The sequence below is a fragment of the Larus michahellis genome, chromosome 3 (genome assembly GCF_964199755.1).
Source record: "Larus michahellis chromosome 3, bLarMic1.1, whole genome shotgun sequence".
NCBI classification, from domain to species: Eukaryota; Metazoa; Chordata; class Aves; order Charadriiformes; family Laridae; genus Larus; species Larus michahellis.
Window position 1 is genome coordinate 71,772,779 of NC_133898.1, and position 12,588 is coordinate 71,785,366.

General features: G+C 37.4%; 1 protein-coding gene across 10 annotated transcripts in view; it reads right to left on the reverse strand.

Moving 5' to 3' along the window:
- LAMA2 (laminin subunit alpha 2) overlaps nucleotides 1-12,588 on the reverse strand; it is a 376,159-nt gene that overhangs the window by 142,344 nt on the left and 221,227 nt on the right. For all 10 annotated transcript variants that reach the window (XM_074580763.1, XM_074580762.1, XM_074580760.1 and 7 more), the window contains exons 17-18: nucleotides 9,850-9,977; nucleotides 4,306-4,392 (exon numbers count right to left, since the gene is read on the reverse strand). In XM_074580763.1, the coding sequence (XP_074436864.1) occupies nucleotides 4,306-4,392; nucleotides 9,850-9,977 (215 nt within the window). The remainder of the gene's footprint in view (nucleotides 1-4,305; nucleotides 4,393-9,849; nucleotides 9,978-12,588) is intronic.

Genomic DNA, 12,588 nt, shown 5'->3' on the forward strand with positions numbered 1-12,588 from the left:
TCTTTCACTTTCATTTAGGGGTTAGTTCTGTACCTGATAGCACTCACGGAAACTTACCAAGCAATTCACAGAAAAAATACTCCATGGATTTGTGAGACATGCACTGCTAATCATTTCCTTCTATTAATAGCAGGAGACCTTGATAACTCTTTGTGTTCTTATCAGTTTAGACTTTCCTAATTAAAATTAGCAAAACTCACTACCATCATATAGCTACGTTCTACTTATATACGTACATAATGTCAAATCCAGATTCAAGGTGATCCTAAAAGTAGGGATAAGCCAGTTAAGCTTAAAAGAAAACTGTGTGCATGTATCTATGTGTAAATTCTTCCACTTTTTCTCCCACTTCTCCTGAAGTTGCAAGGGAAGATTAAAAAATCCACTTTCACTAATTCCATCTTTATTTCCTTAAGGACATTTCCACTTCAGCTACTCTTCTCAGATTCAAAGCATTACATGTTTAGCAAGGTTGATATTTAAAAAAACCGATAACGTATGTGGCACAGAAAATCTCGTTTATGTATTACACACAATACATATCTAAGGAAATGACTGCTAAGTACATACAACAGAACACCTCTGAGATGAAAACATAAACAAAAATAGGAGTAAAAGCAGCAAAGAAAGATTGCTTCCATATTTTTCTTTTTCTTCCTCTATTCCTCACCTTTACCTTAAAATACAGGTGTGTCTGTGACTCACACTGTTCGGTTTTATTTGGCATAACTAGTGCAAAATAGAGGGCTACTATATAAATACATGTGTATCTATGCGTACTGGGTCTGGCTGGGATGGAGTTAGTTTTCTTCATAGCAGTCTGTATGGTGCTGTGTACATATGCATATATGTACACAAATGCAGGCCTATTTGATATATCCCTTTAAATTTACTGGAAAGAAGCCCTTGAGACAGAGTTAATTTAAATCCAAACATTTTAAAGTCTGGAAATACTGTTTTTACAGTTGCTTTGAAACTTATGTGCATTCAACCCCTGTACAAATTCAAGAAAAAGCCCTGTGGAGAAACGGCTTGTGAACACACAGTTAAAAATCTTAACCAGGTGCACAACACAGATGTTATTGTTGTATGACCAACCATAAATCTTGCATTTTCTAAGGTCAGAGTGCCTACCTTTGCAAGCTGTAAACAATCCTGCGTAACACATTTGTTGCAGCATATCTCCTGAAAGTTTGACCCTTTTCCCATCAGCACTGCAATACAGACTTGTACTTCTGGCATTAGTGGAAGAATTATTCTAGCTAGAAGGAGCCAAGGGACTCACAAGGGACTGTGGCTGGTGGCACTCTGGGCTAGACCTGAAGAATGGCAGAAGCAGGAAGGAAGAACATGACCCAGCTCACCCTTCTTCTCCCACTGAACTTACACTGCCCTCTCATCTCTCCTTCTAGGAGGAAAAGGTCACTGGAACCACATTCATAAATAAAGGAGTGCTACAGGAGAAACTAGACTCTCACTCATTTTGCTTTTTTACCCTAAAACTGTGTGCTCTTGTCCCTATCAAGACTGTGTAGATGGAAAATACATATCATCATCCTGTAAGTGTGCTGGGTTCAAAGGCCAGTTTTTTGACATTCTCATATACCCTTTCTATGGAGTTAGGAGAATGTCTGTCCTATCTCATACCCCCTGGGAAAGTGGGCAGTGAGCAAGGGAAGAACATAAGTCTAATTTGCTGGGGAAAAGGGTTAAATGGTGAAGCTGGGCTCCCAAGCAAGTTTATATCTGCAATAATTTTGATGGTGTATGAACTGCACCCCTCAGAACATTGAGCAATTTTGGCAACGTTTTCCTGAAGAGTTCCACTGAGAAAAGTAGCAATTTTTTTTTGACATTTATACAACTCAGGTGTAAAAATGTATAAATAAATAAAAGATCCTGTCTCCCTAGGGGTTAGAGGATGATTTTGGAGGCCAAATAATAAGCACAGTACTGTGTATGCTCACTTACGATACTTGGTACTTCACAATAATTTAGGACTGTTCAGTTAACGAATCATGTATCTCAGGTCACTTGTCAGTCACTTTGCAGTTGCTAAAATGAACGAGAATTTCATGTAAACTCTTTTAGCAATTATACAATCACTATTAATAGCAAAAGGCAACACACTTTCTCCTGTTCGTTATTATTGACAGCTGTGGGCATTTCCAAGCAACTTGTTACAATTGAAAAGCAAATAGTTGTATGAGCATTGGAATTAATGGCCTAATTTCCAATGGATTTATATCTTACAGTTACAAGGCTGAGGGCTGATTATTTGCTGCAGGATGTTGCTATGCAGCAGGGAGTAATCCCTCAGGCTACAGCAGTGCTTTTTCCTTGCCCTGTGAAAGTTTTCTTATGGGCAGAGCATTTAATAATATCTCTCTGTCTCTCGTTCTCTCTCTCTCATGTATTCTCTGCTGTTTAATCAGGTGTGAGTTCACACAGTGTTCTCCCCCTTAGCTATGACATGTCCTCATCTATTAACCTCTATTCAGCCACTTCTTTTCACGAAACCTTCCGGAACAATTATTATCTTTCAGGCCTCCTACCCTTCTGTCAAATTTGGTTGAAATTGACCTATACGTTCAAATGTCTTTGTGGGCAGCCAGACAGACATGCACAAAAAAGATCACACTAGCCTCTCTTGCTTAGGAAATCAGGCTAAAATCCAAGCCTGCCACTTATTCAGATTCTGTCCTACTGCATCTACAGCCTGTGCTCCACTCAGAAATAGCACTTGTTGCTAATGGAAGCTGTCAATGACCCTGCATTGACAAACTGCCACCAAAGTGCTCTTGATGTGATTTATTCCTGCCGTCATTAACTTCACAGCCCACTAGCTGAAAGAAGGTGATGACTTCCAAGACAGACAGGAAAAGACAGGCAGAAATAGCACGCAGCAGGAGCAGACTCAGTGATGATGGGTGGAAACAGGTAACAGCCTGCGCTCTCACATTAGGGCAGATAGAGCACAACAGGGGATTTAAAAGGAAGTAGTTGTAAATGTAAATTGGGAAGACAGGACTAGGGAGCGATTCACAGCATATGGTCAGGTTCCTGCTTTTCTGGTTGTCTCTTGCTCTTGGTTTGTGCCTCCTTTTCCTCATTTCAGCCTGAATACTGTAAGTCTTCATTAAGAAGCCTTACATTTTTTTATGGTTTACGTTGGAAAATGCTGCAAGCAGCTCATGGAATTGCCAAACGGCAAAAGCCTACTAAGAAACAGAAGTGACATGTTTTCATGCCCCATAACTGTCTACCCAGGTGTTAGACAGTTATCTGGCTCCCCCAGCCCCTCTTAAAAATGTGTCATTTGCAGGGTCACAGCAGACTGGGATCATGGAGCCAAAGCCAACGCTGATTCATCATGACCTCCAAACAACTAGCAGGGGTCCCCTGGCACTCTAACTGCTCTTGAAAGCTGTTCCATCCATGTGAAATACAAAGAGACACCAAGGGCGTGCAGACACAGTGATGATATCCCTTGTTATGTGGTCTCACCTCCTGTGGAAGGGAGTTCCCAGGAGCTTAGCACCAGCACTCACACGAGCCTTCTGTTTCATTTAAATTCTCCATGTGATCCATTCAGAATAACAGGATATAAGAAGGGGAGAGAACTTTCCCTCTCAGTACTAACGTGTCACTCAGACCTGTCATAGCCAAAGACAGACTAGGCATTAATTTTTTTGTTTGTCTTTTGTATAGGTAGTAATAAGTGTAGGAAACATATATTGAGCTTTTCTATGCCTTTGACAAGGAATTACCTATTTTGCCATTAAACCCTAGCTTGTTCTACTTGCTAAATAAAGATTGCAATGGGAAACTAGAAGCAACAAAAATGTAAATTAATCTTTAAAAAATTAATTAAAATCAACAAATAACTTACTAGAAGAGCTGTATTTTCACTGCATATTACCTTCTCTAAAAGAGGCATCAGTAATTTATTGCATATTTGTTTCACCATGCTCTAAACATTCAAATGACAAGAGACAAAATAACTATAAAGATCTCAGAAGAGTGACAGAAAAACTAGAGGAGTCCTTTTAAAAAGAAGATGCTTACTTCTCAGCAAATGCTTCTTGGAAGCTTTGCACTTTACCATGAAGTAATAAAACAAGCGCTAGAAACATACAAATGCACGGAAACAATATCAGAGGAAGAAGCACAAGAATTTCTTCAGTGAGTTTCGAACGCAGGAAAGGGGACAAGAAGAGGAAGTAATGAAAAGGTAGAACAGTCCCATGTGATCAATACTTTTGTTTAAGCTCTCGTACGGTTAAAAGCATGGTGCTTGCTTACCTTTCACAGCGTGGTCCCACGTACCCAGCTGGGCATTCATCACATATTAATCCACGACTTCGGTCAAAATGGCATGTCGGGCTAAAGCTGTGTTGTTGATATTGGGTAAGAAGAGGGACAAGGAAGAAACATAAAGAAAAGATGATCAGCAGCATATCTCTCTTCCCACTTCAGAGATTGTTAATTTGCAAAACAGTGCTCAGGAAAAGTGATTCTGATCTAGGACATGGGGCTTAAGCTTGACTCCAGCAACTTAAATTTGGAATGACTCTGCTATTTCTGCGACACTGAATATAGAGTAACGGATGGCAGCATCCCAATAGCCTGTTATTACGGGACTTGAGCCTGCCACCGAGTGGTCTGGATACCATTAAAAAGGCAGGAATGTACAGCTGTTTGTTTGTGCCCCCGAGGGCCTGGCAAAACAATCTGTGCCATAATGCGGCCCCTATATAAATCTTCCTGAAGGACAACTTATTTGAAAGCTCAGTTAACTTTGTGTATAATCGGCTGTGAAGGGAACACAGTGAACAAGAAAGGGGAGGAGCACAAAGGGAAATATCTGGTGCAGCTCCCAGAGAGTGCATTTGAGTAAATTGAGTGCCAGTGACCTCCAGCAACAGGCCAGACAAGCACGCTGAAGTTTAAGAATAGCCTGCAGAGTAGAAAGCTTTACCTCTTTGCTATGCTCTACTTATTTTTAGCTGGGCTTTTTTTTGGTGTGGTGGTGGTGTTTTTTTTATAAATAAGGATACCATAGGCATTTGCAAGCTCCACCTCTTGATGGTCATGTTTAACTCTGAACTGTGCTCCTTCACTGTTCAGCGTTTTGCTTTCCATAATCTTTCTCCCTTAAACTTTTTTGAGGAAACTCCTGACAATCTCAAAAACACCGCACAGAAGAGGCAAGCTGTTCTTCTATCATTCTGGATTACTAGGGATAGAGACATACAAACACCTTGATAGGGCCTCATCTAAATAATGGTAATCAATTCTGGTCAACCAAATAGAAAACTAGAAAAAGAGAAAAAAAAAAAAAAAACAGAAAAGAAAAGAACAGGAGCAGGTGCATAGTGTGGTGACTATTCCTATCAGGAAAACAAAGCACCTATCTGAAAAGAAGACATTAAACTTATCTTTTGTAACCTAGGAAAATAGAAGTTGAGAAGGAATACAATTGCTCTAACAAAGACATCTGAAGGAAGGTATATTCAAGGTAGAAGTTCATGCTACAATAACAACAACAAACAGACATAATCCAACCTCAGATAAATTAAAGCAGGGTATAAAATTAAAGTTTCAGGAAAATCATAGCCACAGGGAAGACAGAAAAGCTTAATTAGGATCATGTAACATGATTAACTGCTGATGACTGGACGCCACTTCTCAGGAGCATCCATCCTACAATCTGACCTCATTTACTCTTTATTCTGTTTCTGTTATAGATCGTTTCCATATATAAATACCCTGCCTGTCATAGGGCAAGTTATCCCACAGACACAAGAGATCAGTAAGAAAAATGTGGGAAGGTCAGGTCCAGTAAACATAGGTATTGGGATTTTCCTTTCTCCCATAAGGACTATATTTGTGTTGTTTTGCAGTGTCATTCAATTAAGAATAGATTCACAAACGCATGAGGAGCCAGTCGAAGAAGCAATAATTGTTAATTCTAAATAGCAATGAAAGCAATTTTCAACTGAGGCACACATTATCATTGAATCTAAATCAGCAGCACCTGACTTATTTCAAATGAGATCCTTCTTGTCAGTCCCAACCTCACTCTTTCTAAGAGCTACATGGGAAACTTTGTGGAGATGCTATCACAGCTCATTATACCATTGCACAAAGATCAACTGTACCACAGTTCCATCAAGAGCTCTGACTTCCACAGCATAAATTTTAAAGATTATAATAATTAAGTACTTATTATTACTAAGCAATAATAACGAATAGCACAGTTTCCATGTTTTAAGGGTTATGCTCAGACCTAGCATCCTGTGATTCTTTCTCTGACTTAATAGTCAGTCCACATCTCAACACTAAACATTAATATATTGAGAAATTCCCATTTGCGTACTATAAAGGAAATATGTGAGAGCAGGGTAAGAAAAGAATAGTTTATCTTCCTGGTCATTTAGAATTTCATTACTCGCTAGTGATAAATACTAATGAACAGTGTGTATTGATCTGTCAAAACAACCTTCAAAAAAAATCTTAGTCCCTCTTGATTCATCATGACTCTTTCAGTTTTTACATAAGGTAACAACATTAATACCAGTCAGGAGATGGGATAAGTTATGAATACACAGCATGGGTATGTACATGTGATAGCTCTATGTTAGAAGCCAGGGCTTCCTAAAGGCTTACAAGTATCTTATAGAAAACATCTCTTGGGAAAAAAATTGTTATTTTCTTTAATCCTCCAAGAAAATATTAAAATTCTGAGACCAACCCGAATTCCCAGTTCATGTGCTATGAGTTTACTTGTAACCTTCCCAGGCTGAGTGAGATATCTTCTATCTCCCATTTTCAGTGATAAAACATTCCTCTTAGGGTCTTCATTACCAATTTTAAATTTACTGCCACTTCAAGAGAAATGCAGTAATTGGCCTAGACATCAACATTTGGTAGAAAGAATTATATAGTAGTGTGATTGGAAATTTCTATGGAAAAAAAAAAAATCAGCTATTTGAAACTCCTTAAAGACTAAGAATGTTAGAACAGTTTGTAAGAGTGATGCATTAATGAGAAGAGATAAAACAAAGAAGTCAAGCATGCATTACATATGCCATTTATAATATGGGTATTGATCTCATTTGCATCATATAAGTACAAATATGGAAATACATGCAAACAGAGGAAAATACAACCCAGGATCTAGAAAACAAGCTTAGACAACTTAATTTTAGTTTCCTGATTTGGTCCTTTTCTGACATATGGCAAGTCACTTATCACTGTTATGCTTCAGAAGGCAGTTTTATGATTGGCTTCACTGATTGCATATGGAAAACGCTGCCATTAGGAAACAGGAGAGGGAATGAACAGCAGTTAAATCAGCTTAACTTAATTATAGAACACCACCAACACCACCACATTTCTAAAATGGATAGAACAGTTCTCCTCCATCTTACGTGGCATTGCAAAGAAAAAGATTCAGTTGCTGTGAAAACAGTGATGGGAGCCATTATAAACATCATAAAGAAATAAGACACTGCTATAAAAGACAAAAGTATTTTCTTAATAGAAATATATCCCGGAGATTCATTACATGGACAATATTCTCTACGCACCAGGAACTTAGTATTAAGCTTAGAGACCGACAGATGCCCTGTCATGCCATGTTAGGAATCAAATACTACAAGAATTAAAATCCATAGTCAGCTATTTATAATAATTTGTACATTAATTAGTCACTTGCTAGGTTACTCAGAAATAACATGACATATACTGCATTTGTACAATGACAGGAGCTTGGTAGACATTTCTTTAATTTTTATGCGAAGGATGTGTGAAGGAATCTGAATTGTTTACATATATTATCCCTAGCATAGAAACTCGCTGCCACCTAAGAAAGAAAAGAGTACTTTAACAGCCTTCAGATAACACATTAAATCTTTAGCAACCTCTTTTTTTCCTCATAAACAAACATAATAATTGTTCTAGAACCATAAAGTCATAAGAGCTTCTACCTTACTTTGAGTTCTACAAAGCCTGAGGATGTTGTTCACCATTTTGCTTTTGTTCAAATTAGAAATAGGAAGCTGTTGGACAACTCTAATGCAGGGCTAAACTGTAGGGTTCAGGACTCCCACAGTATCACAGTTCAAGAACATTTATATTCTGTGTTTGTTTTGTACCTATATTTTTCAATTAAACTAAATATTAAAATTGGGACTGTCTTGTTCAATTTCAAAAAAGGAAAGTAAAACAGCCAGGACTCTGATGAATACATAATAGAGGTCTCCAGGCATTTTGCCAATAAAAGCATAAATTCAATCTATTTGACTTGGTTTGTTGCACATCTGCACAAGATATAAATGTGATAGTGTTTTTTCCTGCTTTGTCATTACAGTGTTCTCAAACAAGAGAAAGAGAATTAACTATGCAAGGAAATATCAAGTATGTGAAAGGAACGAGGACATCAGAGGAACCATACCTGAGCGGCAGACATAATAAACCCATGTATATCTAATAAAACCAGCTGAAGAGCTGTGATAACAGGAAGGCAGTCTCCCATTCTACAATACCCTGGAATTTCTGCTGATAAGTGCTTAGATTAATCCTGCCCTGATGAGTGCAATTTTCATAGGACACAATGCCACTGTAGGCAACATTGTTAGCCTGAACTACTTCAGAGCAAAATCTGGTTCATCTGTGCCTTATGTCGGCACACTGCCATGCAGATGATGTTCTCTTCTTCACTTGCATCTTGCAGAGCTCCCTCTCTGTGCAGGTGTTAGCAACGCATTTTGCCCTGTAAACCTTAAGAAGTACTCTTTATACTCTTAAATAGTAAAGTGCACTTCATTGACAGAACCTGATCTTTGTTTTGGGAAAAATGGGGTGAAATAGAAAATGCAGGGCTGAAGGGAGAAAAAAAAAAAATTACTCCAGTGGATTTATCAGCTTATATAGCCACTTAACACCTTTAAACTGTGTGAACAGCTTGTGATGGGACAGCCTCTGGGGATAGTTTACAATCTTCCAGTACAATCCTACAATCCTTCTGAAATGCTTATATGGACTAACAGTGATTCTTTTCAGAAGGGAGACACATCCAATTTGCAGCTGGAATTTGGGCAAGCATTAGTTACCACTGCAAACAACTCAGACACATACTCAACAGTTCCTGATCTTCCTGAACAGTTACTGCATGTGTTGCATCACAGCAGCTCTTCTGTATAATTCTTGCACCCGGGTTCCTTTACTCTGAAGCCATACTGGATGGCATAAACACGCTAATTCAAACTGAGACACGATTTCCATTTTTTTAATATGCACAAGAGAAGCGAAGCAGATAAGATGCAGAACAGTTTTCTTTAACTACATCATGCCAAATGATTTTGCAAGATCTAAGGCTGAATTCACACTCCAAACAAATCAACATTATCATTGAATGTTGACTGGAAGAAAAGGAAAATTAAAAGCAGAAGAAATCACTGTTCTATCTGATCAATATAAAATTACTTTAAAGTCACTTATTAAAAAACCCCACACATCAAATCTGTAAATTCAGCTTTAAAACTAGAAACCAGTACTCTTAAGAAGGACAAAAAAAGCAAGTGTTAGTTATTGATTCAAAGAGCAGTCATCCAAATTCTGTGTTGTTCTTTCTAGCCTAGTTTCATCCAGCGATTGTCTTGATCTTTGCCTCTCTGTGAAACTAAGCAGTCTGTACAATTGTAAAAAGAGAATAAAAGTTTATATTGCAGAATACATCGTTTGATTAAAATACCCCAAAAAATCAAGTGCATATGTAAAAGTGTAAATTAAAAATTTATGCAACTTACTAAGTGAAAAAAGTGTAATAAATATACATCTTACTTGTTAGAAGGTATATTTAGGGGGCAAGCACACAACTGACAGTCTTCAGCTGTCCCTCTTGTAGGATCACCATAGAAGCCAGGAAGACATCTATCACAATATGAACCACCTGTGTTGTGTTGGCAATCCTAAACAGAAGGTGAAAAGTAGAAATTCACAATTAGAGACCTTACATATGGAAAGCCCTTGAAGGTCATTCACCTAGCCCATTCCTCTCAACAGGATTTTAAGAGGTCTGCAATGCATATTCTAATTTTCTGCTGCTAGTTGAGAAACAGTTCTAGAGGTTAGCTGTCACAATCAGTGCTTCATTTGCGTCAGGTGTTTGCATTCTTTTAGATAAGTTTTCTCTATGTAAAACAAAAAGAATATTTAACTGCAGACCTTTATCTTTCCACCATACAACAGCTGCATTACTGTTTTAGCTTGGTTAAAGAAAAACAACCTTCAGAGCAACACAAAACAGGTTTATATTACAACAGGCCATATTTTGTGAGAAACAGTTTTCAGATGCTAATCCCAGAAATACAGCTCAGACTACGTTATTTATAAAAATGAATTATTACATTTCACATCTAAGTGAATTATCTCATTTTACAAGGTATATGGCTAGCAGTATACTAAATATGTTTGTGAACAGTAGCAAAGCCTGAATTACTTAATTAATGCTCGTTTGCTAGAATAGCATCCAGACTCGATTTTATGAGTAGAAACAAGGAAGAGTGTACTGTATATAGGGCCCTATCCAACAGTTTGTGTTCCTCTATGTGACTGGCTTTCCTAATACAAGAGACAGTTTATCTGAGCATATGAAACATCGAACATAAAAGTGGCAGCACTAGATTTGCATTTTTGTATATAACATTGGGCCTGATCTCAAATGAAATGATCTTTTGGCAGAATGGGAATCGGTCCTCTGAGAACGGACTTCCCATGATGACTTGTAAGAACCAAGTTTTAAAGAGTGATTACCCCTTCTACTCTTCCTCCCCTTCATCATGCAGGATTTAGAAATTCTAAATAATTTGTCAGGATCCAAATTAGTTTTCCGGTTTAAACTCTTCCCTTTTTTTTGCCACATTTTTAGCATACCACACTATTTTTTTTAGCATACCACACTATTCCTTTCAGTGCTATTTACCACAAGATACCTAAGCCCTTCCACAGTGTAAAAACGCAGAAAGTGGGAGAAATGGTTTTGGTTCTTAAATGCCGTCTTGATGTGCTTGGGTATAGACTGAAAAAGCATACAGCAACTTGAAAAGACCAAAATGAAAGCCATGAGAGAGATTTTATTTAATGGGGTGTGTTCTGATCTGATTTAGACAATGGGATCAAATCTAGAATTTGTTTCACCCTAGCTGCTGCTTAAGAACTCTTTAGGTTTGTTTTTTTTAAGCATAGGTATTTCCAAACATGATTTAATTTGAAATATTTTTAAGAGCAAGTTACAGTTTTTTAATAAATCACGCATATGGTACTGCATGATATTCAACAGCCTTACTGTCTGAAAGACATAAAGTATCCTCAATAAAGGATTTAAAAAATGGCACGATTCTAAGGAACTCTGATTCCTTCTTCACGACTTTCCAGGATTGCAATGATTTGTACAAAGTTTTTTTGCATTGTGGTCTGCATAGCAAGTACCATACATTTGGGCAGCTCAAAAAGCACAATACCCTTTTCAGTCATGAGCGCACTGGAGTCAAAAGCATCTGTCTCCAGAAATGCTGTTGCTGTTTTAAAGGGTGCATTCTTATTGCTTATGTATACAATCAGCATATCTCTGAAATGAAAGCATTAGTCACATTATTATATTTTCACATACTTGGTAGATTGTGAGCTAATACCAACGATTGAAACTCTTAGGAAAACAAAATTATGGTTTTAAAACCATCAGCTGGGTTAAACTCTACTTCATTAGGTCATTTAAGTCCATTTGATTGTTACTTCAGGTGCTGTCACTCAAAAAGAATCTACCGGCCATACTGAAAAAGTAGCTGGGAACATTAAGATATGCTTTTCAAAGAAGATGTGACAAAAATAATTTAAATGTTTCAAAAGAAAAATCGTTTGCAATTCAACTTTTTTAAGGCATCATGTCAAATTATTTGTACTTTTTCTGAAAAATAATGGATTGTTCTTTTGTGTTAAGTTTAGCTTTAAATATCCTCAGACATATCTTAATATTTTTGAAGAATATGAACGGCTTATATGCCAAGGATGTTGTTAAGTGAGAGGAACTAACACACTATTTAAAAGCTACACATCTCTTACAGAGTGGTATTTGCAGCTTCTACTTTTTTTTCAGTAAAAAGCCCAAAATCTTCCATTTTGTAAGAAAAAAAATCACGTTACAAAGAGATGCCCTTCTTCTCTTTGATGAATTATTTTCTGAAACTCTAACATCAGCCATTTCCGTGTACTGTGTCTAATTCTCCTCAATCCATATCTCTGTATCTGCATACTTCCTTGACATGAATAAATAAATTTAAGAACAAAAAAGAAAAGAACCCCACACATATAGTACCAAAATCTGAGCGTATGTTGCACTGTGTCTTTGTCAGAGTTTATCTGAGAAGTAACAATCTTGTGTGGTCCTATACTTTTCTCCCTGAGCCAGTCTGGATTTTGCAGGACAAAGAACAAGGATTATGTAGTACACAGATGTGACGTAATTTGCCAGTTCTCTTCAGTGATGCATTAAAATTAACATTAATTTGCCAAATTTATAGATCA